Source organism: Gossypium hirsutum, chromosome D04, assembly GCF_007990345.1.
Source record: "Gossypium hirsutum isolate 1008001.06 chromosome D04, Gossypium_hirsutum_v2.1, whole genome shotgun sequence".
Lineage (NCBI taxonomy): Eukaryota > Viridiplantae > Streptophyta > Magnoliopsida > Malvales > Malvaceae > Gossypium > Gossypium hirsutum.
The window spans coordinates 30,995,552-31,010,211 of NC_053440.1; the positions used below are offsets into that span (position 1 = coordinate 30,995,552).

General features: G+C 32.3%; 1 protein-coding gene and 1 long non-coding RNA gene across 3 annotated transcripts; one reads left to right on the forward strand and one right to left on the reverse strand.

Annotated features, from left to right (window-relative positions):
• The first annotated feature begins 6,016 nt into the window (after window positions 1-6,016).
• Window positions 6,017-8,384, forward strand: LOC107899214 (54S ribosomal protein L17, mitochondrial). Of its 2 annotated transcripts, XM_016824866.2 has the most exons (6): window positions 6,017-6,241; window positions 6,493-6,558; window positions 6,987-7,061; window positions 7,574-7,703; window positions 7,779-7,898; window positions 8,044-8,384. In XM_016824866.2, the coding sequence occupies exons 2-6, from the start codon at window positions 6,545-6,547 to the stop codon at window positions 8,185-8,187; spliced, it is 483 nt and encodes a 160-aa protein (XP_016680355.1). In that variant the 5' UTR covers window positions 6,017-6,241; window positions 6,493-6,544; the 3' UTR covers window positions 8,188-8,384. The 2 variants fall into 2 exon arrangements, with proteins under 2 accessions (XP_016680355.1, XP_040947183.1); XM_041091249.1 differs by lacking the exon at window positions 8,044-8,384 and having other exon boundaries at window positions 7,786-7,898.
• A 354-nt stretch (window positions 8,385-8,738) lies between these two features.
• LOC121216053 (uncharacterized) lies at window positions 8,739-9,281 on the reverse strand. Its single transcript, XR_005912068.1, has 2 exons — window positions 9,017-9,281; window positions 8,739-8,930 (listed from the first exon to the last, which is right to left on the reverse strand). It is a non-coding gene; the product is annotated as an uncharacterized lncRNA (long non-coding RNA).
• Between the last annotated feature and the right edge of the window lie 5,379 nt (window positions 9,282-14,660).

Genomic DNA, 14,660 nt, shown 5'->3' on the forward strand with positions numbered 1-14,660 from the left:
GATCAGAGGTGAATTTGGGGTCTAGTAGGGTCGATTCTTTAAATTTTGTAAAAAATAATAATAAACTACTTTTTGTTTTGATTTTTTTATTTTAATATTATAATTAGTGTTTAAAAAAAGATAAATTTTGTTTTTTGCCCGCCAAGTTTATCGAATTTTTTGAGTTAATATATAAAGGTACCTAAACCTGACAATTTATATCTACTTAGTACATCAACTTTTTTCAAACTTAACTGGTACTTAAACTTGACAACTGTAAGCCAACTTGGTACTTCTTTTAGGTACCTAACTAATACCGTTAAAATATATTGATGTGGCACTGACAACCAATAGTATAGTGGTACGTGACAGCAAAAATGTGAGGTTGTCACATGTCACTATATTTAAAAAAATTTAACACATGACAAAATGTCAGGCTACCATGTGCTACTATATTATTAGTTGTCAGTGTCACATTAGTATCACAGCGGCATATCTTAACTGTATTAGTGAGGTACGTAAAAGAAATACCAACTTGGCTTACAATTGCCAAGTTTAGGTACAAGTTAGTTAAGAAAAAAGTTCAGGTACCACATAGGTATAAGTTGCCAAGTTCAGGTAACTTTATATATATTAAGCCAAGTTATAATATTTCTAAAATTTATTTTTCCAGAGAATACTCGTGGTTAGGGAATTAATCACCATTGACAGTGAATACTACAATAAAAAAATTAGACATTAATTTTTTAAGAGTTAATAGCATGAATGGCTCGTATACCTTGTGATTTGTTCTAATGTGACCCCTAAACTTGCAAATATCCAACTAAGCCTTTGTACTTTATTTCCGTTTACTAAAGTGGTCTTGACCTTAATGGAGTCAAGATTTGTGCTGATGTGGCGCATCGGCCACACCACTTGTCTAGTAGTGGAACTTTGACTGCCTTCCCAAGGCCCTTTTATGCAATTTTGCCTTATTCTTTTATTTTGTTTGGTAAATCAAAATTAAAGTTTTGCTATTCAAAGTTTCAACTGTCTATCTGCGATTTCGAACATCAAAAATCCTTCTCTATTGCATGCTTTGGCGGTTCAAAGTTTCGAATTTGTTTTCATCTATCAAATCCCTTGTTATCTCTTCATTTCTAATATGCAAACAAATCAAAACCATCATCCATAAAATTTTTTTTCTTTTATTTTGGTTAATAAATAATTTTTTATTATGCTTTCATTTAATTTTGACAAAAAAATAAAAGAAAATATGTTAAAAGAAAATATGTTAAAAGAAAATATTAAATAAAAAAGGTATCAGAAAAAAAAAGGAAAAATAGAAAAAAAATTCAAATAATATAAATTGGGGAAGAAATATATATTCTTTTTAAAAATTATTTTTTAATTTTTTAATTCTAAAAATATATTTTAAAATTAAAAAAATAATTTAGTTAAAAAGATGTTTCTATGGAAAATAAACAAAAAAAAAAGTTGCTCACAAGTAAACTTATTTATGGGTCAGGCCACCCGAAATATGGGAAGGTTTGAAAAAAAATATAAACTCAAAAAATGACATTAGATTTAAGAATGATGCCCGTTTTAAAAATGAGTCGGGCTTCGAACAAGGATTTTTCAACCCAGGCCCAACCCGATTTTATTAACCTAAAAGTTTTACCCTTGTTCCCACTTCCCAGCAGATCCAGTCTCGATATTCCCCTTACCCTTTCCCTTTCCCTTTCCCTTTCCAATCCTTATTTTCCCTTCTTTAATCCCTAATCCTTAAATTTTTCCCTGTTTATTGCTTCTTTGTTGTTGCCACCATTGTTGCTTCTCTGCCTTTTGCTGCTTTTCGTTTGTTTCGTTGTCACTGCCACCATTGTTGCTTTTTTACCTTCTACTAGTTTTCGCTTCTTCGCCAGTCGTCAGTTGCCGCTGCTACTTTTCGCTTCTCTACCTTCTGCAAATTCTGCAACCTCAGTTCCCCCACTCACCCAGTCACTCATTCACAAAGACAGCATTCCCACCATGCTCAGAGACCTCCAGCGTCGCTGCTTATTTGTCTCCAACATTCAGCCTTCAATCTCATCGCACATTGTAATAACAACTAGTTAGTAGTTACTAAAAATAACTATTATGATAATGCATACAATAATTTTATCACCTGACACACTTTCACTGCCCATAATCTTTACCGTGGAATATAAAATGGTCTCATTTTTCTTGGTTTTATAGAATTTTTTTCATAGAGAATTATTTATATATTGCACCACCAACAATTATTCTTTACTGTAAGAGCAAGAATATTGTACATAATGCAAGACATAATAGAGATTTTTTTTTGTCTTTATTCAAAATTTTATGAGGCTATCAAAAGGGATGAAATATGTGTTTATCTAAATCAAGTTATCTAATTCTATTGCTTGAATCTAAATCGAGTTATCTAACTCATTGACATCTTTTTATTTTTATTTACTTAAAAAGTATAAACAAATAGAGATAAATTGAGTTGATGCTTTATTAATGGTCATTTCTTGCAGATCGATGAGTTATTATTTTGTTGGTGCCGTGATGGTGTTTATATTATTTTGTATTTAAATTTGGGATGTTAAATATGTATGGTTACGAAAATGAATGATAAAAATCTACTATCAGTACTTGTACTTTAGTAAACTTCTAAATCATGCTGTCATAGCCAACCATATATGTATTTAAAAATTGATTCTACTTGTTTTATATTAATTGAGTTTTTACGATTTCAGGACATCAATTTTTATGACAATGGTTAGTTCGAACATTCCAATACATATGGAAGATGTATTTAATGAATATGAAAGTGTTTTCAAATGTCAAAAGTCTACTACTTCAAAAGTGTGGGATGAAATGACAAAGCTTGAATGTAAGAACAAAGGCAAGTTGAAGGCACAATGTAATCATTGTAAGAGTATCTTTTGTTGGACAAAACACATTAGCGAACAAAATAAATAAATATTTATATATAAAATAAAATAAAATAAAATATAAATAGAATAATTTATATTTAATTTATCAAATACAAAAATCAATCAAAACTCTAACAAAAATTAAAATAAAAAGGAAGAATAGAGATATTACTAAACATTGAGGCCTATGAAACACAATTTCCTTAAGACAGATTCGGCCGCTCCTACAGTACTTGGAGAAACGTTGGTCGAATGTCTCTCAGGATACAACAACACAATGATCAAAGCAGCAGCACCTTTGCAGCGATCAACGAACAAACGATGCATTTTTCTATCACCGGAACGCTTGAAAAATACGAAGAAGAAAAGAACTGTTAAGTTCTTTTTCTCCAGTTCGTTTTTTTCAGGTCACCAAGTGCTCGACAATATTACTCAACGAACAAAACTAGAAGCTGATCATTTTACTCTCTTGATCGGATCACCAACTTTCTTCGATAAGAGCCTGCTTAATTGGATATGATTTAATATATTATTAAACCAGTAAAAATCTTGAACGAATTAAAATGTGTACTTAAAGATAAATTGCATGATTTAGCTTTTATATGACTGTTTAATTCGAGTTGATTCTATTAACTCGATTCAAATAATTCGAAATTCGATTTTTTTTTTCGAATTTTTCAGAGTGGAACCGAATTCAATATTAAATTGAAATATGCAGGCAGGGCCGAAGGGTTTAATTTGTTCTTTTTGACTCTGTCTTTAGTTAATTTGTTCTTTCTAACTTGTAGATATTTCCATGAATTAAAAAAATTATTAATTTTATGAGCAAAAAGGCTAATAATACCAAGGCATACATCTTTGCATGGTACATTATCTTAGTTTCTGAAACTTAGATTTTGTCAATAGAAACTCAGTAAACTGGTTTTCCCTATACTCAGTTGGGATGCGAAAATGCTAAAAATACAAAATTAAAAGCTTGAATATTCAAGATTTTTCTCGAGATGGTTTAATCTGTCAATACCTTTGCAAATTTTGATATGTCTCTAAACAAGTAAACATCAAGAGTGAGTTCCTTTTTTATTCCGTTTTTATTTGCATGTGTGTGCTTGTGCTTGTGCTTGTGCTTGACCAAGTATCATTTGAAATAAAGATTGACCATTTATGCACTTTGATTTCAGTAATCTCAATAAACCATTGATTGTTTTATTCCTTTTTTATTTACATGCATGTGCTTGTGCATGATCAAGTATCATTAAAAGTCTCTATGCACGATAACTTTGATAAGTCAGATTGTTAATGAACCCGGATCTGCTGCTTTAGAATATTTCAATCTCCATAGATTATTGGGTTCTCATTGCCTAATTTGTAATTTCCTTGCTTGATGTTGAATATTTAAAATATATGGTCTGTACTATGTAGTTTGATAAAGCTTTCTTTAATCTAAGTAAGATCTATTGCTATAATGTAGTAATTATTAGACATGAAGAATTGTGTGCTGTGATGATTATTTTATTTTGTTACATTCCTTTATATGTAATTTTTTCATTTATCAAATGGACTTGTATCCTTTTCTTTTTTTCTAGGGGTCTGAATAATGGAGTTTTTAACAATGAATTTTTTTTATGCAGACTTTGTTTTTTTTTTCTGGTGTAAAATAAGGGTTTAATTTGTTCTTTTTGACTCTGTCTTTAGTTAATTTGTTCTTTTTAACTTGTAGATGAGTGATCCAATTCCAAGTCGTCATATAATCATGTTTAAAAATTTTAAATAAAAATATTTTTTTTAAAATTACATAAAAATAAATAACACTAGTCATTTTTTTAATTTAACTCAAACAATTATATTCGATTCGATTTGAATTCCATCCCACTCGACACGATTCGTAAAAATTTCAAATCGAGTTAGGATGATAAAATAGGATTTGAAAACTCGATTAACTCAAAAATTTTTCATTCGGTTCAATTCGATCGAATGCTCACCCCTAGTGAGAGTTTTCTTTTAGAGTTTCATATTTGACTAGTAATAGTGGTTTATTTTTAAAAAAAAGTCCAATGTACTCATCTTTTGCTTTGATATTGTTAATTATGTAGCAAAAGAAGGTTTCTCTTTTGAGGATGTCAACAGTGTTTGAATGGGGGCTTCAATTGGTCCTTTAATTGACTTGGTCATTCATATCGACCCAAAGTATCTCTCTACAATCTCTTGATTTTGTTTGGAATAACATTGATGTGTGTTGTTTTATTTGATTATTGTTTCTTGTGTGCATGACTGTTGATGTTTATTTGGTCGTGTGTATTCCCCTCATTGAGTGTGTTAGTAATAAGTTGGGAAAGTCAAATCCATCAAGTGAAGGAAAAACTAGTTTGAAAGTAGTCGTTGAAGTCCCTTTTAGTTGAATGGGGTAAAGATAAAGTAAATAAAAAACAAGGAAAAAATAAAACATAAAAAGAAGTTTTGAAAGTTTTAACAAATAAAAGAGATAAGGTTATTTTTGTTTATTGTTTTTTTTCATTAAAATGACTATAAATGAAACCTAACTGTACATTAATATAGCTCTCCAAATGACCAGTAGACAATAAATGAAAACCCATTTTATTTTTATTGTAATTTAAAATTCTTAAACTGTTCTTTGTGATTTTTGAAATCCCCTGCTTCATCGGAGACTGATTTCAGGTATGAATGAAGGAGACTGATTTCAGGTATGAATCTTTACTTCAATTTTGTCTTTTGCCTTTTCATCTCTGTTTTTAGTTTCAGATCTGTGCTTCCTTACTTGTATTTCAGTGGGTTTTAGTTTCAGGTCTCAGTCTGGTTCTTGTTTTTGTTTGTTTATTGTCTAGTATATGTTATTTATTTTTGGATTTCTTGTTTGCCTCTGTTTAAGATGGTTGTGTTATGGTCTATTTGTTTTGTAATTTCTGCTTAGCAGAATACTGTTGGGGGTTGGGGTTTTGTGTTTGGGTCTTGCGGCATGGTAGTTTTTGGGCTTTTCTGCCTGGGTATATGGGTTTGGAGACTGAATCGTGGGTGTGGGTTTTGTGGGCTTGAGGCGTGGGTTGGGGAGCTGGGGTTTGGGGTTTTTTAGTTAAACAAAAATTAAAAATACCTAAATGAAAAGTAAAAATAAAAATAAAAAATTACTACGATACCTTCACACTGGATTTAGGTTTAAGCAGGCCTTTTCAAGTTGAGAATGCACAGATCGTTGGTTCGGCCATTCATGGGGGTGCGTGGGTTTTCCTCAACCTCCAAGAAAATTGTGGCGTCGGTATTGTTCGAGAGATTACCTGTCGTTATTCCCAAATTGGATCCTGTGGTTTATGCATTCAAGAGTTTTCGTAAGTTTTCATTCTCGTGAGAAAATCTGGGAATGTTCTATCTAGGATACCTTAGATGTCTATTGGTTAGCTCATTGATGCAAAAAGGAAGAAAAAAAGCTAAAATATTTTGCTGAAAACAACATGATTAGTGGTTTATGGCACAAAGTTATTAGCTTTTTTAGTTCAAATTTTCAGCTACTAATTGGGGTTTTATGGAAATAGATGAAACTCTTGCGATTTATTTATGTAATTGCTTTTGTTTTATGCAGCTTTCGATGGAGGCAGCAGTATTGACACAAATATCCTTATGAATTCTTGGACATGTCTAAATCTAGGCAAGTTATAAATTTGATTCAGTTATATTAGGGGCATTTATTTGTATGTTGGGTCTTTCTTTCCAGCTTAAGTGGTTACCGACTAAGCATAAAAGTTGTTTATTTTATGCATAGCAATTAAGAAAAAAAAGGAAAGCAATTGATTTATCCAAATGAATGATTTAGAGTCGTGATTCCTCTGGAGAGCTGATTTGGAGAAAACAATGTAGAGTAATTTAGGCTTAATTGTTTTCAATTGAAAAACAACAGCCTCAAAAGCAATGGAAGTTGTTCGTTTGGATACATTATGTATGTTATGCTCCTTCTCCTTGCTTTGCATTTTCAATGGGTACATGCATGACTTCAGATTTGCACATTAAGAAAAAGGTGAAGTGCAACAAAGATGATTTTAGTTTTCAGCTAATGTAGTGAATTTGTTGTATAACCAGGGGAAAAGGTGATTACCAAATTGACAACGTTCCAGCTCCAAGGATCACTGAAGCTGACAAAACGATTGACAGAAAGTAAGTTGTAGATTTCATATTGCTCATTGGAACTTAATTATCAGGAGACCGTTCTTTGTTTGGAAGAGATCGAATATGTGTTGTCAAGAACTAACAATTTTTGGGAATAACTGGCCTGAAATCTGCATTAATAATCTCTAAGAAGCTGACAAAACGAATGACGAAAGAAAGTGGTGCATTTTTAATTGTTCAGTGTAACACTTTTATCTATGGGCTATTCTTTGTTTGATAGAGATCAGATATATGTCATAAGGAACTAATAGTGTATAGGAAGAAATGATCAGAATTGGATCTCAAAGTGCTTTTCTCTTCTAGTTAAAGTATCTGTCTCCTTATTTATACATAACAGTTATGTGAACAAACAATAAACATCATCCTTAAGAAAAAAATTTCTTCCTCTCGGTGGTTGTGGCCTTGTGTGGATAAAAAGTGAAGTTAGTACATTTGAGCGACTGTTAGTAGTTTAGTACAATATTTTGATTGCGAAAGCTCTGAACTTTGTATTTGTCAAGGTCATTGCAGAGAGCACTTGATAGAAGATTGTATCTTCTTCCATATGGTAACAGTAATGCAGCTCCTAGCGGGAAACCTGTGTGGCATTTTCCAGAAAAAGTTTATGATTCAGAGGAGACGTTGCGCAAGGTAATGGTTTTTATGCATCTTGTTTCTTTTTCTTTTTTGTTTTATCAATATGACATAAATATGAAATATTTGCAGTGTGCAGAGTCTGCCTTAGCATTCGTACTCGGAGACCTCTCTCACACTTATTTTGTCGGAAATGCTCCCATGGGGCACATGGTTATACGGCAGATGGAGAATGTGCCTGAACCATTTAAGGTATTTCAAGCAAAATGGTGGTATTATTTACCTCTTATATTGATGTAATAATTGTCTTTTAGTCTTTTTAATCAAATGTCAATCTTGTTTGGATAACATACATGCACTTCACTTTTTCCTACCTTATGTTTTTACTTTCTGTCAGCGATATTTTTTCAAGTCTCAAGTGATTGATACCAACAAGTTCGATATCCAGAAGTGCGAGGATTTCGTTTGGGTGACCAAAGATGAACTCTTGGAGTATTTTCCTGAACAAGCTGAATTTTTTAAGAAGTTGATTATCAGCTGATGGCAAACTGCTTCATTCGGTTCCAAGCCATACAGGTCTTTCATATAACCCAAATTTGTGGAATAGAGTGTCCAAGATTAGAAAACCAAACATCCGAACGTGACTCAATTAGGCAAAAATAACGAAAAGCTCATTGGCTAAGGATGGATTGAATTGTCCAATACTTTTAGTTTCTTATGTAGGCGATTATTGATGCATGATTGACTCAATTACACAATACTTTGGTCTTGGTCTAATATGCATGGTCTTGTTATAATTGGCTGATCAATTCCAATGTCTACCTTCTTGGATAGTGGGTAAATGTAGATGACTTGATAACCCTATTTTATTCCTTTTTAAGTAGGGGGTACTGAAAATGGTTTATACCATCTAGCATTAGGACTCTCCTTCCACAATGCTGACTTGAAGTAAATGAACATCTCTTAAACTACTAATAATTGGAATACATTTTTATCATTCGCAAAATATTTTGGGTTAGGTTAACTTAATTTTAAAATGAACAAATTTAAACACAGTTTTTAAAAATTTTAACAAAATTAAATAAGAACAAATTAAAAAAATAAATATGTTCGATCTTATTTGATATCACAAATCATTACCTTAATAAAACGGACCACCTTATGATTCAATGAAATCAAATCAACACAAGCCTTATTTATAGCAGAGGTTCAATCGAATTGATGTTTTTGTCAGCTGAACTGGTCCAGTGGCGCATTAGACTGGATCTTCACCATATAAAATGCCTAAATGAAGAAAAAAACTAAAAATTACTACGATACCTTCAAAATGGATTTAGGTTTAAGCATGGTTTTTCAAGTCGAGAACGCACAGATCGTTGGTTCGGCCATTCATGGGGGCACGTGGGTTTTCCTCAACTTCCGAGGAAATTGTGGCGTCGGTATTGTTCAGAGATTACCCGTTGTTATTTCCAAACTGGATCCTGTGGTTTATGCATTTCAAGAGTTCTCGTGAGAATATTTGGGAATGTTCTATCTAGGATACTTTAGATTTCTATTGGTTAGAATCGGTTAACAGTTATTCATTGGGGTTTTATGGAAAGAGACCATTTTAAGAATAAAAAATAAAGGACTCTTTTAAAAAGGAATTGAAGGAAAGAAATCGTTGAAATTTTATTGTTTTGTATTCAGTGTAAATTGTATCATATGTAGTCAATATTTGTAAATTGTAGAGTTCAATAATGAAATGAAAATTCCAATATGTGCAGAGGACTAAGTTACATAATTCAATAAATTTAAAGTGAGCATTACAAGAATTATACATATCGATTCCAAACGGTAAAGCAAAAGTAATTTAATTTAGGAATAATGTTATATTTGGTACTTGAACTTTCATAAAATGTCCAATGTGGTATATGTACTTTGAAAATGTTCAATGTGTCTAAACTATTAAAGAATTTTTTCAAGTCTACATGGATAATATAACATTATGTGAAAAGTTAAACAAAAATAATAATAACAAATAACTAAAGTTGTGGTGAATAAAAAAGAAGTAAATACTAAACTTCTATAAGCAAAAATGCATATTTTCCAAAGAGCTTTCCATTTGAAATAATATTCTTAATTTATTTTTAAATAATATTTTTTATTATCCATGAAAGTATAGGTAGTTTCATGTAAGTTTAATATTTGCTTCTTTTTTATCAATCATATATTTAGTTATTTTTTTTTAATTTAATGTTTTTGGTTTTCCAATGTATCCATTGAAGTGAGCCCATTGACTAATTGTCCGCATTTTATAGGCCCATTAATTTATTAAGGGGTAGACACTGGCTATGAGTATTAACATTAGGTACCATAATAAAACACATATTAATATTCCAGGTACCAAATTTGACATTTTATGAAACTATAGATACCACAATAAAACACATATTGATAGTTCAAGTACCACATTGGACATTTTCAAAGTACATGACATTATCCCTTTAATTTATACTATTAAAATGGGACCACCAATTATAATAATATTGAGTATGACTCCTATTTTAGTCAAATTTGAGAAATAATCTTCTAGTTAAACTCTGTTTATTTGTTTCAATCAAACTCTGATTAGTTTAGATTAAATTATTATTATTTGACCTATGAATTACAACCTTAGAAAATACACCCATTAGAGATAAGAATTCATAACACTTTTGGAGAATTTTATGTTTACGTTTTGAAGGTTCTTTGTTTTTCGGGTTTTAGGGTTTAGTTTTTATCTCCATCTTTGTACTCTTCATTCTTTTGCCATTATAGTAAAATTATCTTTGTTGATGGTTTTTTATCCTTTTTGAGAGGTTTTTCCATGTTAAATTTGTGTGTTCAATTTCTTAATTTCTTTCGCTATTTTTTTACTTGTTCGTTGCTTAATCGAGTCGATCCCCAACAAGTGGTATTAGAGCTAATCCAATTTTCGTAGATCAGTCTGTTCAGAGATGGCAACAACAAGATTTGACATTGAGAAATTCGATTGTGTCACAAATTTTAATAGGTGGCAAGTCTAGATGATGAAAATTTTAGTTCAGACTGGCCTGAAAAAGGTCGTTACCGGGAAAAAACCTGAGAGTCTAGATCAGTCAAAATGGGAAGAGCTTGATAAAAAGGCCTTTTCTGAAATGTAGTTGTGCCTTGCGAATAGGGTATTGCAGGAGGTATTGATGGAGAAGACCTCATCCGCATTGTGGGAAAGATTAGAAACTCTTTTGCGACTAAGTCTTTGGCTAACTGTTTAGTGTTGAAACAACGTCTATTTACGTTTCGCATGAACGAAGGTGAGCTTCTTAGAGATCACATCAGTCAATTTATTACCTTTTTAAATGATTTAAATAACGTTGAGGTTTAGATTGACGATGAAGATCAAGCTATACTATTACTGTGTTATTTACCCCATTTGTACAAGTATTTTAGGGAGACCCTGATTTTTTACAGAGGCAAACTCTCATTCGAGGATGTGAAGGGTCATTTGTTGAGTAAAGACAAACTTGACAATGATTTTGGTTTGGATAGCAAGGTAGATAGGAAAGCTTCTTTTTTGGTAGCATCAAAGAAGTGAGACAAAAGGTGTCGCTATTGTAAGAAGTTAAGTAATGTCAAATCAGATTGCTATAAACTACGAAATAAAAGGGCTACTAAGAGTAATGAGGAAGATGTAGCTGGTGCTAATTTGGCTGACGAAAGCAGTGATGATGTCTTGTTAGTGTCAACGAATAAAAGCTCTGAGCTTATGTTCGAGTGGATCCTAGATTCAAGATGTTCTTTCCACATGTGTCCTAATAGAGAATGGTTCTCCACATACAGTTTGGTTGAAGGTGAAGTTGTGCGCATGAGAAACGATTCATCCAGTAAGGTAATTGGTATGGTACTATTAAAATTAGGATGCACGATGGGACGATTAGGATACTCTCAGATGTCATGTATGTATCTGATTTACGAAAGAATCTCATCTCCTTAAGTATTTTAGACTCAAAAGGTTGCAGAATTAACATCAAGTCGCACGACATTAAGGTGTCTCGTGGGGTCTTGTTTTGTTAAAAGGTAAAATAAACGACAGTCTTTATATTTTGAAAGGTTCTACAGTGACCGATGAAATCGGACGTCCCTCGTCCGTTACAGAGTCAAAGTCAACTCGTTTGGAGCAGAGACAACTTGGTCATAGGAGGGAAAAAGGTATGACCGTTTTGTTGAAAAGAGGTTCTCTGTTGGATGTAGGTTTGGAAAAGTTAGGGCACTGTGTTCGTGAAAATTAGACCCGAGTTAGTTTTGATTTGGCAGTGTACAAGTCGAAGGTTAGAAGTTTTCTAGTTTCTAAGCATAGATTCGACTTAGGTAATTCCCTGCATAGTTCAAGATAGGCCCGTGGCGGGTTTTGGCAAAGATGACGTTGTGGAAATATGAGTCAAGGTGGAGATTTGTTGAGTATGACTCCTATTTAAGTCAAATTTGAGAAATAATATTCCAGTTAAACTCTGTTTATTTGTTTCAATCAAACTCTGATTAGTCTAGATTATTTTATTGTTATTTGACCTATGAATTTAGCCTATAAAGAGACTCTTTTACAACCTTAGAAAATACACTCATTAGAGATTAGAACTCATAACACTTTTGGAGAATTTTGTATTTACGTTTTGAGGGTTCTTTGTTTTTCGGGTTTCGGGGTTTAGTTTTTATCTCCATCTTTGTACTCTTCGTTCTTTTGCCATTATAGTAAAATTATCTTTACCCGTGGTTTTTTATCCTCTTTGGAGAGGTTTTTCCACGTTAAATTTGTGTGTTCAATTTCTTAATTTCTTCCGCTATTTTTTACTTGTTCATTGCTTAATCTGGTCGATTCCCAACAAATAATAATGCTAAAGTGGTTGCTGTTTATTGGTGACACTTTTCATGCAGAAAAGTGCTTCAAAATTGTTTGCAAGCCTAGAGACTTGATCGAATTTGAGGTAGGATTTTCAACTCTGGATGAAAATTAAATAAAAAGTAAGAAAGGAAGGAGAAATCAGTTCATCTGATTTCACAACTCTGGATTTGGTGCACCATGCTGCCGATTGTGAGACTCCAAGGTAGAGTTGGATAACAACTTGGATGGAATTTCTAGCAAGACTAGAAGAACTCGAATTCTAATCGAATTAAGTGTGGGTGATAATGTTCGAATATGATTTAGATTTCTTAAACTTGAAATTAAGATATTATGGTTTAGTTCAATTGGCATTGAGATATTATTGTTGTTTCAAGTATTATATTCTTTAATTTATTAAAATAAAATCAATTTAAAAATTAAAATTAAAATGAGTTTTGTTAAATTTAAATATGTGCAATTTTAATATTAATATAAAAATTAAACTTGAATTAATAACATATATTCAAAATTAACTGGACTCTAATTTAAATTAGAGAATTAGAGATATTAAGTTTCTAGAAGGAATAGATTTCAAGAATTATTGAAGTGTGACATAATTAGAACTAGAAATATTACCACCACGTTTTTCTAATTGTAATCCTAATAAAACTTAAGTATTTTGGTCTAACTAGAATTCATATTTGAAACTAAAAAGCTTTCTGTTTACTCACGCTGCAAATAGTTTTGCTTCATTAGGATTACTTTACTGATCCACCGCCATTGGTGTCAATTTAGATTGTTTTTCTGGACCGAAAAAATTCCAGAGGAAAGTGAATTTCTTTAATCAACAACCTTGGTTGGGGACTGCCGAGAAGTCTGTAGATCGTCACACTCATTACCTGTTTCCATTCAATAAGAATGTTGAAGATTTCTTAGAGAAAGAAAAGACATTGATCTACTCACAAATTCGATTGCAAGAAGATGTTAAAATGGCTAAAAGGAAAAACCAAAAAATCGAGAAAGTTGTCGAGGATTGGCTGTCGAAGGTTGTAAGATGCACGGAGTCTTAAAATTAAAATGCAAGAAAATCATAAGTGTTGCAATTGCTTTCCTAATTTGTGTTGGCGATATCAGTTATGCAAGGAGATATACGAGAAAACTCTGGCTATCACTCAACTTATTGAGACTTCGAAATTCGATCGAGTTGCCTTTCCTTGGCTTGAATTCTTACCACCTATGCATGCGGTTGCTTCAAAATCTTCAACTTTTGCTTTGAATGAGATCATGGAAGCATTGGAAGATGATGAAATAAACATGATTGGGGTACGTGGGATAAGAGGAGTGGGCAAGACAACCTTAGTCCGTGCAGTGGGTAATAAAATCAAAGAATCACAACTTTTTGATGATGTTGCAATAGCTGTTGTGTCCGAAGCTCCAGATCTTGGCAAAATTCAAGATAAAATTACAGACTCTTTTAGATATAAAATTCGAGAGGAGAAGTCGAGAAGGAAAAGCTAAGGAATTATGGGTTGAATTGGAAATGAAAAAAAGATTCCTTATTATCCTTGATGACATTTGCAATGAACTCAACCTAATTCGTATAGGAATTCCGTTTGGTAAATATCATGCAGGATGTAAAATTATTTTTACAACACAGAGTAAACAAGTATGTGAGACCATGGAATGTCAAGTTATGATTTCGCTCAATATTATAGATGAAGAAGAAGCACCGAGTATGTTCAAATTGCATGCAGGGCTTGATAATGCTTCTCCCGACATTGTTGAAGTGGCTATGAAAGTTGCCCAAGAATGCATAGGTTTGCCCTTAGCTACTGTAACATTAGCAAAGGCTTCGAGATTTAAATCTCCTAATGGATAGGAATTCCAACATCCTTAGCGACTTCTTTTATTTTGCAATACATCATCCTATTTCGATTCAATTTCCAAGATTATCCTAAACGGCATTTGCAATGAACTCATCTCAAGGATGTTGGAATTCCATTTGGTGAAGATCACAAAGGATTTAAAATTATTTTTACTGACACCACTCCATCGACTGTCAAGCTGTGATTTTGCATCAAGAAGCATGGAACCTGTTCAAATTGCATGCAAGGCTTGATAAGGTTTCTCCGGCCCTG

Excerpts from the sequence above, each read along its gene's own strand:
- LOC107899214 (XM_041091249.1), top strand. The coding sequence starts at position 6,097 with ATGCACAGATCGTTGGTTCGGCCATTCATGGGGGTGCGTGGGTTTTCC. Across the intron at positions 6,242-6,492 it reads TTATGCATTCAAGAGTTTTC|CTTTCGATGGAGGCAGCAGT; the intron begins GTAAGTTTTCAT and ends TGTTTTATGCAG. Across the intron at positions 7,704-7,785 it reads CAGAGGAGACGTTGCGCAAG|AGTCTGCCTTAGCATTCGTA; the intron begins GTAATGGTTTTT and ends TGCAGTGTGCAG.